The sequence below is a fragment of the Chelmon rostratus genome, chromosome 8 (assembly GCF_017976325.1).
Source record: "Chelmon rostratus isolate fCheRos1 chromosome 8, fCheRos1.pri, whole genome shotgun sequence".
In the NCBI taxonomy this organism is placed as follows: domain Eukaryota; kingdom Metazoa; phylum Chordata; class Actinopteri; order Chaetodontiformes; family Chaetodontidae; genus Chelmon; species Chelmon rostratus.
Window position 1 is genome coordinate 10,012,455 of NC_055665.1, and position 17,316 is coordinate 10,029,770.

The window sequence follows — 17,316 nt, forward strand, 5'->3', positions numbered from 1 at the left end:
TTAATCCCTCCATGAAAAAGGTTTCATTCAAAGCTAAAGTAAATCCTATGACTAACACCTGATAAGCAAGTTTATAATGCTCTGCACATTCAAAAATCCACACCAAAGTACGTTCAGTGAGTGCTGCGTTATATTCAGCACAAATAGTTATTAACATTTGTTGTAATGGAAATGGTAGATTTGCACATCATTAAAAGAAGCCTAGAAACTGGAAAGTATCCAGACGAAAAACAGCACTCCTTCAAGAGAGAGAGAGTGAGTGAGAGAGAGAGAGAAAGCTCAGCTCACACCTCCGCTGAACACAGTCAGCATTTGTTCTTAGCCTCATCACGCTGTTCTTCATTGTGACGTAAGACTGAAAACAGACTGCATCCTGAGTTACCAGCGGGAAGAGATAATGGCTCGGTTCTGTCAGCCATAATTATACAACATAATCTCAAGGCCTCTCATCAGCTCAGCATCATCTGTTTTATTACATGCATCTTCACTTCACTGGCATGTTTCCTTACCAATTCCTTCTGCAGGGGATGAATAAGTACTCAAATCCTTCACTTATCTGATAGTACTGCACCACAATGTGAAAATACTGTTACAAGTCCTACATTCAAAATGTTACTTAGGTGAACATTCAGCAGTAATGTAAGATAAATGTACCTAGAACATCAAAAGTACTCATTATGTAGCAGAAAGGCTGACGCCAGTGTTATATCACTATATATTATTATTATTGTATATACACATAATTTTTCATATGTGTCAAATCTGGTTGAGGTGGAACTAATTCAAATTATTCCATGTTTTCTGGGTAGTTTCATTCACTGTAGTACCTTATAAAACCCTTATAGGTTTCTAAAGAAAAAAAAGAAAAAAAGCACACTAAGAACAACATCTGAGTACAGAATTCGTTACTTTGTCCAGGTATTATGTTGCACCAAGGCTAGATTAACCTGTTCGGAGTCCTTGGGGCAAAAGGCAGCTGCTTGGCTCTTAGTTACCCACATCCTCTTTCCATTTTTGCAGTTGCGACAGTCACATTGTCTGTTACTGTATATCAACAGCCACAACACACAATGGGTTATCATTACTGGCTACGAAATTCCACCTTGGTGATACTTGATCACTATACTTCAGCCGAGAAATGCTGTGTGGTCATTAATCTAGGAACACGCTACATAAAACAATAAAATGGCAAAAATGAATGTAAAATAAGATGTAGGGGCCCCTCTTGAAGACAAGTCCTCAAGATCAGGTAATAAGGACCATCCCATGCAAACTTCCAATTAAATTATAATTAATGTGACTGTATCCTCATGTAAACATGGCTCAATTATTCAGGTATAATTCAGTCATGAATGTGAGACAAGAACAGTTTCATCACTTTATTAATGAGTTTAATTATTTATACCAACAAACAAAAACTGTCTCTCTCCCTTCTTCCCTCTCTTCATCATCTCCTTTATCCAATCATCCTGTTCCCCAACCATCACATTTAACCCCCAGACAAGGGTGATAAAATAGCAGGGTCACAGCAAATTAAAAAAAGAAGTGTGACAGATCGGAGGATGGAAAAAAACAAACATTAAAATAGCACATTTAGTCAGCTCTTCGTTTAGGGAAGAGTCAGGAGTACTGAGAAAAATGTCCATGGTCTGTCAGCGCACATACAGACACACATGCATTCCCTGCAGCTGTGCTCAAGAAACTCATCAAGTATCTGTGGAGCAGACACACTGTACGAACAGGTCGAACCTGTTACACTCAGACATCACACAGTAAGTGAAAACAGGAGATGGTTAGACACAGGAGATGATACATGTCAATGGACAGATTCATTATTTCCCCTTTCCTCCAGACACACATGCGCACATGCACGCACACGCACACACACACACACACACACACACACACACACACACAGATCTGTGACTCCCTCCCACGACCCCATAGATCCAGAAGTTTGTAACATTCCCTTCACAATGAAGTTAAATGAAAAACTGGAGTTCCACCTGTTGGCTAGCATGTGCACCACACATACAAGACCACAGAGTGGAGAACACACACCATCGTCTGGATTTGAGAACAGTATCTTGGATGTGAAATCACTTTGCCATGTGACATTGCTGGACTAACATTTGGAAGAAAAAAAAAAAAGACTCTTATCCCTCAATTTTACCACCCCAGTGGAAAAGAAAAGATCCCCCAACCCCTGCCAAAAAACACAATACAATAAATAAAACATTTATGACAACATTTATGGGGGAAAAGAGAAAGTTGTGAAGAGAGAAATGGAGGGAGAGAGAATAAAAATGAAACATTTTGTTCTGTTTTTCCCCTCCTGAACCAGGGACTGAAATGAAATCGTATTTACAGACTGCGACTGAGGATAAACAGCCCGGCCGCTGCTGCACCGGTCTACTAGAGAAAAAAAATTACAAGAACAACAATATAATAACAATAATAACAAAAATAACAAAATAAAATAAAAGGTACTTGATATTTACAGTTTAGCAGTGAAAAAAGGAGGAAAGAGGGAAGCAGAAGGCAGAGGGATGAGGACAAAAAGGAATGGAAGGGAAGGCTCCAAAAGCTGTTGGGTTTTAGCATCGTTTCTGGTCAGATTATTACTGAGATTAGTGGAAGCAATATAGTGTGGTCAACTCGGGCTGAACATGCGCATATGCGTGATGGAAGAAAGAAAACTAAACCATGCCGACAGTCAACTGTCGTAAATCATTCCAAGATCAGTTCCTGCTGCCATCACAGGACAAGAAGAACACGATATGAGCATCACAGGCAGGCTGTCAGGCAAGGGGCAAAGAGGGATAGACAAATCTCTCTCACAAACCAAACTAAACCTGTTCAGTCTTACCCCTGCACAAACAATAACCGTGAATACTAGCTGAAATGACGAGGACGAGCCCAGTGAGCCGTGAAAGCAACCAGTAGTCTCTCTGTGCCCTCTGCATTCTTACATATTATCAAGCTGATATCAAACTTAACAGCGTAAAGTGACATAATTAATGAGGTGATCATTTACCCCACAGTGCTAGGCAACTGTGTTTATGACATGAGAGACATTGAGGCTTCTGTATTAGATGCAACTGGAGCCCCTCACCAACGACTCCCTCTGTGTAAGTTATGTTATAAGTTATGTTAACAGCTGGATAGTACACATAACTGGCCCCTTTGTTTTCCCTCTACTCCCTCTGAAGATGTGCAATATTCACTTGAGAATTAACGTGAAACGATTGGTTTCCAGCTTAACCAAAGAAAACATGAGCTTATACCGAAGAAACTGAAGATGTGCACTCTGCTCGTATAAAGCTCCCTCTCATTCACATAAAAGGCAATTGAGGAGCAAATAGTCGAAAGGAACTGTAAAGACAGGCTGTGGTGCCCCACTTTGTAATAAAATCTAAAACCACCTCTCATCTAAAACGACATGGACAATATTAGCCAATATGTTCTGTCTGGTATCAAACTAGGAGATTTTAAAAAACCCTCACCTTGGTTCACATTGGGTTGAGTGAACTGACAACAACTGGAGTACAGCTCAGGGCAGAAAGTGACACAAAAGCCACTAATGTATACAGTGGGCTGTATGCATCAAACACTGTACAGTACATGCTATTTTTAACCCTACTAAGGATGATTGTCAATATTAGTCAGGCCTTACACGTGGCCCTCTTTCTCAACTCCAAAGCCAATCAGGACTCCATTCGATGGCACCACGGCCACACATAAAAGTAGCAAATGCAAATAAAATGAACATAAAAAGGGATAAAAGTCAACTGTAGATTATAATACAGAAAATCCATATAACATGTACAACCCCCCATCTCATCTCCCAAACATCCTACCCAACCAATGTAAAGTTTCTTTATTCTAACAGGCCAGACAAGGGCCACCATGGACTTAGAACTGCAGCTTATATCATGCCTGGAGCATAGCTACTAAAATGTCTTTAAAACAACACCTTCCTGAAGCTAGGACCCAAAGAAATTGCTTTCTATTGGAAATGGTTAAAATTCAGGGAAAATAGCAATGCTGAGTGTTTATGTGGGTATTTCTGCTTTGTCTTATGGGTTTGGAGCCAGGAGGAAGGTTGAGAGGGAGGAGAGCAGAGGAGAGAAAAGGAAAATGGGGAAGATAAAAAGAAAGGACAGAGGGATGGATGCTCAGGTGCTGTTGTTGATGGATCCAGGTGCTGAGCTGGGCTGGGCGGAACTGTCTGACACACTGCCCTCTGTAGGGGGAGAGAGGGAGCACACTTGTCACCATCACAAAGGTCATCTTACAGAAAGAATTCATTTTTTTGGTAGATAATTCAGTGCAGATATGTCAATGGAGTGATCGTAACGTGACTAAAATTAAATATAATTTTATGTAATATTTAGTATTAAGTATAGTAAAAGTCTGAAAAGCAGTCCACTGACACTGAATGTCAAATTAAAATTAAAATGGTTCAGAGTTCAAACTAGGGTTGTATATGCAATAAATGCACACACTACTTTTTGGAAACTGATAGTTAAGTATCATTGGATAATCCAAATACAGTGTTGCTCCAAGGACATAGAGCCAATTATATACCCTTCCTCAGTACAGTCTCTCAATGACAAAGAAAGCATCAAAAAAGTATGTGATACATACCATGTGAGGCAGGCGATGTCTGTGCACGAGCGTGAGGAGGAATGAGTGTGGAGTTCAACTGGGGCTGGATAGACAGCTCTGAGAGAGCAAAAAAAGGCCAAAAGTTTAAACAAATGTTTAATTACACATAAAACAGTTCAAGTGCAATAACATGACAACCAAGCATGAACATCTAAGGGAAGGTCATGCGAGGAAAAAAAACAAACAACAACAACAACAAAAAACAGGAAACACAGAGTGAAAAAGGGAAAAAAACAAAAAAACAAAAACAAAACAAGGGCAGGGAGGCAAACTTACCGACGGGACTGAAGTTGAAGAGGAGCGGCAGTTCTCGTCCGCTGGGGAGGCGGGTGTTGGGCTGACGCAGCTCATCGAAGAAGGCGTGTGCACATGCCTCCAGAGGAGACAGCCTGGTCACCGGCGTATATTCCAGCAGTCGAGAGCAGAGGGCAATAGCCTCTGGTGGGGTACGAGGCTTAAACACCTGACAGGAGGAAAGATGTGGCAAAGAAATTCAGGGTTCTGTATTAACATACTCTGAAGAGGAATTTGGGTTCGTGTCAATCCAAGACTGGGTGCTTCTGTGTGAAGTGGTAGAATAAGATGGTTGTATTGCCCCTTCTGTTGTTACAGTCTCACTGCTCTTCATACATATTACTGTGGTTTCTTGTACGTCTTATCTTTTGTGACCAAACCAGTTTCACACTACTGCAGTTACTCCTCTTTTTGGAACTAACTCCTCCACCATGGATCACTTTCAGCCATGTTTGCTGTTGCTGTGCATTACAGTATGATGTCATTACATTAGCAACACAGAATACTGCTATTATCACAATCTGATTTTTTTTTAGCATATTAAAAAACTATTCTGAAACAATTGTGGACAATATGGCACATCCCTGATTAAGTCAGCAGGCAGTTGCTGCCCCTTGCGTTATTTGAAAATATTTTAACATGATGGTAACAGCGAGGAGAGGGACAACGGTGCAACTTTTACACCTTACTAAGGCAGCTGGCTCTATGACCATGTCAACAATCGAAGTTCCCTAAATTCTAAACCACCTAAAGAGCAGAGATGAACAGACAAATCAGTAAAGAAAGACATATTGGAGCTTCAGCTTCAAAGTCTGATTGTTTGGTCTGGACAAAAAACAAAACAATTTAAAAAAAAAACAACGTTTAGGATACTAGTTATCAAAAACTTGCTCGATTCATCTTGTCATATTGTTCTTGATTTCCAATATTTTAAAGCTGCAACCCACCCTATTTAACTATTTGGTGAGCTCATACTAAGCAGATGGCAGTAGCCTATAGGGTAGCCTACAGGCTGGTACAGCCAGTAGCTGGAAGACAGGGTGGAGGAGCCTTGCAGCTGTCGATTCAAAATACTAAACACTGACATTGCCAGGGACAGCAACAGCCGCTCTCTGTCTAAAAGCAGCTTTACTTTTGAAAAAAATACCAAATTCTTAAGATTGCAAATAAATGTGGACTAATGTCTAAAATTAAAACACACAAGTTGACATGCTGTGAATGCGAACACAAACTAATCAAAATCTAGTTTCTAAAACAGTATTTTGCTCTTTCATTCTCTCATCTCACAAAGGCAAAAAAATATTTCAGAGAGATATAAACACTAATACTGGGATAAGACTAACCTCCCCCCCCCCCTTTAACGGTGGTCAGTTGGTCGCCCAGAACATAATAGTCTTAAAATCAGGCTAGATTTGCATAGTCTGATCCTGGCATAAAATCTTTCAATGATCTTCAGATGACTGCTAACATACCTTTGTCCAAGGGTGTGCTTTGATCTGTGGGAATTTGAACTCTGTGTAGTTAGGGTTCATCTCCCGGATCTGCTCCCTTGTTGGTGTCCCCAGAACCTGGCAAACAAGGGTGAAAAGTTATTAGTTATTAATATTAATGACCCCCTTCCACTACTGTCAGTGTAGATGATAACACAAATATCCTTTGTTATATGAAGTGTACAGCTTACATTGCTTCTGGATGTACTGGTGTCTGTTTAACAATACCTGTATTTAGATACTATACAGAAATCTATGTACACACATACATTGAGTGGTGAGGTAGCATGCATGTATGTATGCAGCATAAACCTTTTTTTCCTTAGTTCTTATAAATTCTGAACAGTTTCTTCTTCAATGTGTGAACTGATGGTCCTTTCAATTCTAACCTTTATACCATTTCTCTTTTCATCTAGTGGCATGTCATTTGGCTTTTGGGCACTGTTTGCATTTCCCCCACTGTACCTTGATGATCTCTACTAGCTGGTCCACACCACTGTCCCCAGGGAAGATGGGCTGGCCCAGCAGCAGCTCAGCCAGCACACAGCCGGCTGACCAGATGTCAATGTTGGACGTGTAGTCGGTGGCACCAAAGATGAGCTCTGGGGCACGATAGTACCGTGAGCAGATATAGGACACATTTGGCTCCCCCCGAACAAGCATCTTTGCACTAAAACATGGTAAAGGCAAGATGAAGCAGAAGAAGACAGTTTAGGAGGTGTGCACCAGTCAACATGAATGTTCATTTCTCAGTGTGTTTGTTTTCACAAAACACAGCACGTAAGCTACCAAGAGTGAGAGGTAAGAAGACATATCAACTATATCAACTACAGGGAAAGTCAAGAATCAGAATGAGATGGCTACAGAAACAGACAGCCAACTAAACATGCACGCTGAGACGTAGACAGTCACAACTATGGAAAGAATGATGAAGACAGACAGAGACGCCCTGAGGCAGTGTCTGGTACTAACCTGCCAAAGTCACAGAGTTTGAGGATGGCTGTCTCTGGGTCCACCAGGAGGTTCTGCGGCTTGATGTCTCTGTGACACACGCCCTGGGAATGGATATATGCCAGGCTGCGGAACAGCTGGTACATGTACACCTGAGGGGCGACAAAGAGGGTCGACATGATGCCCAACAGTGTTTAACAACTTAGACAGAAACATACAGATAATCCTAGAAGCAACAGCTTTGCAACAAGCAAAGCAAAAGAGTATTTGAGGACATCCAAGTTCACTGTTGTCACGTCTTTTCCCTGTTCTCATGTTTCGTCAGGTGATTCATGACTCAGGGGCAGTGCCCTAGCTTCAATCAGGGTTTCCACAAGGTTAGCAAAGAATGCATTTTAATACCTGTTTCATGATCATACCAGCCATAGTATGAAAGTATGATGGAAAACAACTGGGGACAATACAGCCTAGATTTCAGATCACATTTTCTTCAGTACTTCCCAGCAGTATATATATATATGACTAAATTCATGCAAGTTCATTCAAGTTTTCGTAAATGCGAAATGCTTCACAAAATAAATCAGAGGCAAGGCAGGATAATTAATGATACAGGAAAGAATAAAAAATATAATCCCATCGATTTTTCATACTTGTTGCATTGTTGCAAATTTCTTGTGAAAATCTTTGAGTAGACAGTCACTCTTTACAATCTGTTGATATACACAGACTTACACCTCAGAGGGATCACAAGCCAAAAAGTTTGGGAACTACTGAACTATGGTCTAGCTAACCTTAAAAAATGTACACACCATCTTGCTCTTTTAGGGACTATCACAAGGAGATACAATTTATTTTCTAAGGACTGGAACACACGTGTCTGTACAGGTTTTAATCATGTCCTTCTACATATGCCCTAATTTTGTTTGTGGGTACACTGAATAGGCGAATGTTAAAAGAAGCACCTGTGCGGTGCTTGATGCAGCCTGCAGCGGTGTGTTTCTGCAACACACCATACATAGGGGTAAAGAATTATCCCTGAGGATGTGCAACTACTACTCCTAATCCAACCCCTATTGACATTTGTATTCACATCCTCAGTCAATGGTGCCATTCTCAAATCAAAATTGCTCACACGGTTAAGTCTGCACCCATTTAATGTGTCTGTGGAATGCAGACGGTAAGCATCTTAATATGACAAATCATTGTCTACATCACCGTTATCATCATTATTACCCCCGTGATGAAGTGACAGCAGGCTGGCCACAGATTACAAAATGATTATGAACAAGATGACTGAGGAAAGAGAGATGATGGGTAAAAAGGGGGCAGAGATGGAGAGGGGTGAGGAAGAGGGAAATGATGAGAGATGTAGCAAAAAATGAGTTTCAGGGGACAGGGAGGGAGAAAGGACGACCCCAGGCGTGCAGTGATAAAAGTGTGTCGCTGGAGGATGGAGGGATGGCAGAGGAGAGAGAAAGATTGTGAGAGAGAGAGAGATCAGTATGCATCTCAAAGCCACGGGGGAGCAGCAGGCTGAGGTAGGGAAATGGGCCATGAGACAGCTATAATGTCCTCTCAGCTGCTACAGACACTGTACTCACGCACACGCGCACACACACATTTAGACAGGGAACCAACTGTATTGCAAACAGATTAATTCCCATGGGACCATCTTTCCCTTTCTGCTTTCATAATCCTTAAACAGTGAGCTGTCTGTGAAAAACAAACAGGAAAACACTTGGCTGTTTACTACATCCACGGGCAATTACTGAGCAACTTTCAGTTTCCACTGAATTTCTTTAAAAATTGCTAGGATGAAATATGTAAATCTCATCCCTTTTATTATTCAACACAATGATCTGCCAAGGAAACCACTGACTAAAAATCACAAAAGTACAAATCACCTCATCTTTTTCAAATTAAAATTTACAGTAGTACACTTCAAACCTCAAAAGCACAGATCTCTGCCAAAAGATGAACAATTCTTCCAACTTGCAAAGTAGCCGCCTTTCTAACAGATCATACTGGATTTGCTTGTCTTCTGTGTGTTTTCTACAAAACAGCACATGAAGGCAATGCTGTTTGGTGGCCCGTAAATCAGGGCTTCCCAAAAACAAACGAATGCAGCATCATAACACATCACATCATTGCCAAAATGAACCCAATTTCCATTCTCAGCATTTTTAAGATAAACAGACAGGGGTGAAAACATAACCTCTGTAAGCATTGTGAATGTATGTTTGTTTGCTGTAAGAAAGACCAGACGTTTCTTTTCCTTTAAGATTATAACAGCAATTTTCACTTACGATACAAATGAAGTACATATGTAATCCCTGAAAAACTGACCGGAATTAATCTTTTGATGCCTAGGGTGACATAGTGGAAGCAGTGTGGGAAAAAGGCCCAGGGGCACAGCCAGATCTGTGTGTGTGTGTGTGTGTGTGAGCATGTGTTGGGTCTACCCACCTTAACATAGATGATGGGGATGGTGGTCTTGGCCTTGTTGAAGTGCCGAGCCACCCTGTACACTGTCTCAGGGACATAGTCCAGCACCAGATTCAAATACACCTCATCTTTCTGGAAGGAGGGGGGGAAAAGGAGAGAGGATGGTTTAGTTAGAGGTGGAAAGTGAAATATAAAGTACCTTAAATTTGATGTTATGCCATATATAAACCAATCTATTATTATATGTTGGAGCACACATGGTGAGTAAGTAAACCAAAAATAATTACTGTGATCATATGATTTAAGATGGCTTTTAGAAGAACAATGATAGCGGAGTGGAACATTCATCTTATGCTTTTTACACTTTTTATCCTAATTGAATATTTGATGTAAACAACTAAATAAAGGAATTTCAGTTGATGCAGCTGCTTGACACATTTATGCTTTGTAAGTAATAAAACACATTTATTATTTTGAGTAAACACTGTTGATTAACCTGCCAGGGTAAACAGTGCTAAAACACAATAGTATGTAAACAATGTCTGACTCCAATACAAGGGAGGACATTCAGGCTCATTGACTCCAATGTAAGACTTAATTAAAAAAACTACAGATTCGTTCATAACAAAATAAGCAACATTAATTTCAGCACTTCACTTTGGCAGAGTTAAAATACAATGACTTGTGTGCAGATTCAATTGCTATGGAATTTGGCACATAAGGCAGTATGCACCATTGCACGTGGCTTACATACAAAAACCCATCTTGATGTGAGGGCTCCAAGGACACAAATATTTTGTTTCTACAGCATACGGTACACTTCAGAGGTTATGGACCCAAAGGGTTTACTTGCTTGCCACTGTGCCACCATGTTGTCAGACGTACTTTTTGTTACTTGAGTTGTGAGTGATGCTGAACCTATCTGCTAAGTTTGGCTGATATAGCTTTCGTTTTCTCAGATGAAGACACATTCAGGGCAAAAGCAAAACCACTATAATTATCTGAGCAATTCAGCAAAAGTGCCTGGACCCTTAAAAGTTAGAGTAACAAGAGGGAATTTAATGTACAATAAAGACCAACATCAACTTGTCTAAAACATGTCAATGAATCATCGTTCACGAATGCACCATTAAATGGCTGGGTGTGGAGGCAGAGTGCTTCATCTAGAAACTTGATTCCTGCAACATAAAACGTCATGTGCATACACACCTTCTCTCCACTGGAGTAGAAGAAATAACGTAGCCTCACAATGTTGCAGTGGTCCAATTTCCTCATAATTTGCAGCTCTCTATTCTGCAATGAAGAAAGCAAAAAGGAAAATGGAAAGACATGCATTGTGAACTCTTAAATTGACACAACTCTTAATTCAGGACAATTACTGAAGAACATCATATTCTAATCCACAGAGTGAAAGAGCAATGATTTAAAAAAAAAAAAAAAATACACATCAAGTCATTTGCTTCAACCAAAGGCCACCACAAGCTTCTTTGTAGATGCAAAGTTCCTATTTAAAGCTTTCTGCTTCACTGTAATTATCTGACCAAGCAAGCCTGTCTAAGCATACCTTAAACCTCTTGTCTTGGAGAACTTTCTTAATTGCCACCATCTCCTGGCTGTCGATGAGACGAGCCTGGTAGACCACTCCAAAGGAGCCATTTCCTATAACCTTTATGTCTGTGTAAGACACTTCCTGTGGGCGATCGGGGCCCTGGCCGGGTGTGGCGACCACCGTCGTCACTTTGCCACTGTCTCCTGTGGATGAGAGCACAAACACACCTTGTTAGAGCGATCCTGAAAGGAACATGTCCCTGTCAGGGAATGCACTAAGGCTTCACACCAAATTTACATATCTAATGTTAGAATGATTTAACATGCAAACATACTGTAATGAAACCTTAAAAAGCATTAAAAACACCCTTTTTCATGCATAAGATGTTTAGACATGTGAGAAACAACCCTCGGCAGTTCAGCCTTTAAACCAGTGTCCCTAAGAGAGAGACGTTAAACATCAACAAGGACTCCTTCCGTCTCTAAATGGATGTGACCTATGTGGTGCCTCCCCAGACACACTCTACTAGCTCATAATGAGCTCCTGATACTTTCCACAATATTTTCCTGCTACTTCCCCTGCATGAAACTAGCATAAACCCCTTTCATACTGGAAACACACATGATGCAGGTCTAACCCAGCCACATCAAACAGCTTTGACTGCTATCAAAGACGAATCCTTTGTTGTCACGATTACGACTCCAGTCTACAACAGTATTCCAAACATATTACTGCTAAAATACAATTTTAAGTATGTAATTGACAAATAAATGAACCCATAAAAGAAGCTTGTTTTTCCACACCGCTGGCTTCTTTGCTTCACTCGCCTAATTCCTCCGCTTATGGCTAATTTTTGGGAAATAGGCTAAATGTTGTTTAAACTCCCGTAATATTATATTCAAACCAAAAATTTAAGTGCCCAGAGCAGCGCACTGCAAGCCATGTTTAACAAAGGTTTAACATTGGTTCGGGTCAAGAGTCATAAAGCCAGGTCAAGTCACATTTGTCCGTCTGAATATGGCATCACAGTCTCGCTGACAATTCCATCTCAGGGCCTCTACAATTTACCTTCCTGTCTACATTCCAATAATATACAGTAGATATACCCTGGGAATGAGTCAATGTAATCCCTGTGTAAGAGCCAGTTAAACACATAGTTGTATTTGATATTTTTTTGATGTTATCATCATGTTACAGATGGTAGTCCTGAAGTTCATACAACATTTAGATATCCATTTTGAATAGTGTGCTATGGGTGAACTAGGCTATGGTTATGTCTATATTAGCTATTATGTTTGCTTCATGAGATAAAATGCAGGTACATAATCTTATATTATTTGCAACAAGTGACTTTGCTGTATGGAAAGTTTTAGTATGTATGGATACAGATGTCTGGGTACAATGTGGTGTTAGAAAAACATAGAGAAGTCTGCCAAACATCCATTTGAAACAAACTTTTGACATTGCTGAAGCATGTTATATAGTGTGACATCATGTCACTTGGAACAGGACATCAAGTCTAGGCTGAGAACTTGTAGATAATGATCACTTCTTATGATCTAAATCTTCACAGAAACCCTTGTTTACTACTTCCAGGACTTATAAATACAGTACACTGGTCAGATTCACAACAAAGATGGATTGCATTAAACGGAACACGAGTCAAAACTAAGATGCTTTGCTGATTAAGTTGCCTTAAATATAGTACAATGGCCACTACACACAGATCGCATTATGTATGGCTAAGAGGGAGAAGTGAGAACACTAGTGCTTGTATTACAAAGGATTTTACAGGAAGGAAGGAGTACAGTCAGGCCGCCAGTCACCGTCAGGCTCATGTTTGACCTTGTGGAAATCAGGCAAAGTGAGATGATCAAGATCTACCAGTAACTGACAGCTCTAGTTAGGGTCAACTCGCTGCACAGTGTTTTAGGCCTGTGCACGTGTTGGGCCAAGACTGATTTGACAAATCGGCACCAGAAGCAATGACACTGGGAGGGTAAGAGCAGCAGAGAAGAGGCCCATTGCCAAAAGGCTTGTCAGAGCCTGTGATGAAATTGCGTGGACAGTAGCACACCCAGAAGTGCTACCATTTCCTGGGCTTGCTCACTTCGCCTGTCTCAACAGGACCCCTCCTGATCTCTTGTAGGTCTCCCAGTCTCAAAATGGAGTCAGACAATAAAGCATTTTGGTCTCTCCCATTAACTGATGAAAAACCAAGACAGTTGATTTGACTTGATCTCCTGCTGTTTCTGTCTGTATAAATACAACAAGAAACATTTAATGATTTTAACAATTACAAAATCAGATACCATCTCCACTTGATTTTTGATGACAAATGACAACTGTGTATACTTTTCTATTTTTTCTATTCTCCAGGGAAAACTTTTTTAAGCTTATCAGTAAACAGCATCCACATGATTGGCCTAGATCTGATCTCTACCTTCAGGTCAGCAGAAAATATTCAGCTTTTGAGATCAGTCCTTGTGTGGTTCCTCAACATTCTTGTATTCCAGCTCCACAATACACTGGTCCTCTGTGTTTCCTTTTAGCATCACTTTCACACTCTTTTTAAACAAGTCAGAGGGGAGCACATTAAATATGGAGCAGCTGTGGCATGATAGTCCCTTGAATAATGAATGCAAAAATGAGCACTCTGCCCAGCTGTCAGTGAACAGCTTTGGTTTCTGATACGTCAATGAAAGCCTGATGAGTAAGAGCAAAAGGATGAGCAGAGTGGCTTTTTTTTCACACCCACACATACAAGCAATTATACCTTGAGGCTTGTTTTTAAGTGTAAAACTTAACCACACTTAACTTGAGAAAATGATCAGCAATTGCATGATAAACTACAAGAAACATTAGTGGCCTATAGGAGTTACGGCAGTACCTTGCCTGATATTCTATAACGGGGGGTTTACACAGGGTGTGGCTCGGATAAATCACTCCAAAGCTATCGGTGCCTGCACAATAGATGATGCTTCAATTGACCAGATGCCAATTAGAATCACATAGTATGCATTAAAAGAATAACTATTGACGGTGCCTACATTTGCTTTTATGTAACGTGATGTCAGGCCAGGGCTTGCTGTGTGTATTGGTCACATCTCGCTGATACCCAATCCACTTAATAAGGCCAGTAGCACTAGATCAGTAGTAGTGAATCTCTTCACTTGACCATTTACAATGCTACAAATAATACTTGCGTGTCTGTCCAAGATCTGATGGCAGGAAGGAAGCAACTGCAATTTTAAGGGGTATAACAGGATGTAACAACATGTCATAACTCACAGATCCCAGTAAAATACCTGAATAATTTTAAAGTGCGTAAGTACTAGCAGAGAGGCACATTTTAATATTTTAAAAAAAAGTAGGCAGACATGGAAAATAACATGGGTAACTCAAAACACGTAAAACCAGTGACTTTAACATGATTCTACAATTTCAAATGATACCAGGACTAAAGATTGACTTTTGACTGATATTTGTTACGCCAGTTCTAATCAATTTACATCAGTAACTGCCACAAAGTCTTGTCCTTTTTACTCTTCTATTGGTCCGTCTCAGCTGGTCTCTGTCACCTCTTGCTTAATTTTCATCATCGCCAAAGCACAGTATTTACTGACATATATTTCTGTTGTCAGGCAACTGAATGAATTAAAAGTAGTGATTCAATCCTGGGTTGTTAATGCTACCTGTTAACAAAACAGCTATTCCTCACTGCAATAAAACCACTGATCAAATCACGATTATATGTTGCCAAGTAGTATGACAACAGTAAATAGAAGTTAATGGCAACATCAGTATTGTGTGAGTGGCAGCACTGGCAGAATCAGAGCGAGAGAGTAGAGGCAGCAGAAAGTGGCCCATCTAAATTACTGCTTCACAGCATCTGACTGCTTCTGAAAAGACAGACATCATCCTGCCTCAAGCTCAATTTTCCCAATGAACGCTAAAAAATGAGCCTGGGCTTTCCACATTTATCTGTTCCAGTGAACTTAGTTTTGGCTGAGAAAATAGTCAGGTTAGTCTGCCGAAAATGTAGAGATGTTTTCAGATATAGCCAGCATAGTATCAATGTAGTCTAAAGCACCACTTTTGTTTGGGTTTCTGCAAGGGTCAGGAACCTCTGACACAAGAACAATGCATTCACAGATCCTGATGACCAAGACTAAGACATTCTGAAAACTGAACAAGGGAAAATGTGATCTTACATTCAAAAGCAATGGATGTAAATGAGTTGAATCACCTGGTGAGGAATCTGTATGTATTAATTGTAACTGTATGTATAACTCCAGCAAAAGTTTAAAACACAGCAGCCTGAATCAACTTTGGGCCTTGACTTTTATTCATTTTACTTGTTAATCATTTCACCTGTTCTACTAATTAACATCATATTATTTTCTGTCAGGGCCCATAGAACTACAGTTTTTTTGTCCCATTTTGAAAATGCTGTTTAAAACATGAACTATGATTTTTTTTTCATCTGTCTCTCACATTCTGTACTTCTGCATATCTCTTGTCCAGCTATACAGATCTTCACCCATCCGCTACCTCTGCAGAGCTACATATTCTGCAAGTTCTTGTCATTACACCATCAAAACCAACTGGTGGGACTTGCTGGTGGCAAACCAGTGGCTCCAGTCCAAGCATCAAAGCGGTAATGAAAGTGCTACAGCCTACTTAAGGAGATGATGGCTAAAGTGTACTGAAATGCAATCTAATTCAGGGCTTGTCTTCCACCTGAGGGGTACTGACACAGCTGTGCAAAATATGTTTGCAACACTATTTCCACTACACAACCGATACGAAGATGCTTTCATGTATACATACATTACCATATACTGTTTAATAAATCGCTGAAACACTGTATTTTTTGTAGATTTTCCCCGAAAACACTTCCCATTTCTTCAGACTACCACACGACGTATACTAACGTAACCCTATTTTGGCTAAACCGAGGACGACGCCTAAAAACTTGGACTATATAATTTCAACCTACTCTTTACCAACGTTAGCAAGCTAGCTAGCTATCACATTTATATTAAAGAAGATTATATTTGAACGTCGACTAACACTAACTTTATTCTTGGGTTACACTGCAATAATAATGGCTAGGTAATGTTGCCGAAAAAACTGACATAACGCTGTTCATCGTCGAAATATCAACGTCTTAGTTCCAAGCTTGGCACCAGCAGCTAACGATAATGTTAGCTATGCGATAAAAGCCCTTGATCGCAGTGGTTCCTTAATGAAAAACACAGCTAACGTTAGCTGGGCAGCTAACTTAAGTTAGCTAACCAGCTAGCAGCTTGTTGGCTAAGGTTAGCTCCGCGACAATGATCGACATTAACACACTCCCGCACATTTCTTTAAATATAACACATAATCTGAGCCTTTGTAACATCGTGTAAATTGGGCTTATGATAGAAATACAAAACAATACTTACTAGGCAGTTTCAAATTCCCAAAGCTCGTCGAACTGCTTCCACTGGCTTGTGAAGCCCCAGTTTTTCCTGTCGAGCTACCACCGGCTACTGCTGATCCGGCAACGGCTGCAGCGGATCCGGGAGCTCCGGGAGGCTCAGCGAATGAGCTGGTCCTGGGCCGCCCGCTGCCGCTCATATTTGTATGAACTAAAGCCGGGGCAAGGTTGAACGTTATGAGCAGCCACACCAACACAGACTTAAGCTATATATGTAAGTGTTTTAATATTTGATACAAAAATAAACTACACTTACGGCGTTCTGTATAGGCTGCCCGTCTCCCCCTTTCTTCCTCTGTAGAACGGTGATGGTGGGGGGACTGGGGAGTTGACGCACAACGACGTAAAGCTCGCAAGGATTAATGGGAAAATGAGTTGTTGGGAGCTTCGAGGCCATACTGCTCTACTAACGAACATTTGACTTCGTATTT

The 17,316-nt window shown here is 40.5% G+C and overlaps 1 protein-coding gene across 1 annotated transcript; it reads right to left on the reverse strand.

Annotated features, from left to right (window-relative positions):
- Positions 1 to 1,374: 1,374 nt before the first annotated feature.
- gsk3ab (glycogen synthase kinase 3 alpha b) lies at positions 1,375 to 17,212 on the reverse strand. The gene is made up of 11 exons (XM_041942012.1): positions 17,142 to 17,212; positions 16,851 to 17,036; positions 11,416 to 11,603; positions 11,061 to 11,144; positions 9,873 to 9,983; positions 7,428 to 7,558; positions 6,921 to 7,125; positions 6,438 to 6,533; positions 4,948 to 5,134; positions 4,651 to 4,728; positions 1,375 to 4,246 (listed from the first exon to the last, which is right to left on the reverse strand). The coding sequence occupies exons 2-11, from the start codon at positions 17,023 to 17,025 to the stop codon at positions 4,179 to 4,181; spliced, it is 1,323 nt and encodes a 440-aa protein (XP_041797946.1). The 5' UTR covers positions 17,026 to 17,036; positions 17,142 to 17,212; the 3' UTR covers positions 1,375 to 4,178.
- Between the last annotated feature and the right edge of the window lie 104 nt (positions 17,213 to 17,316).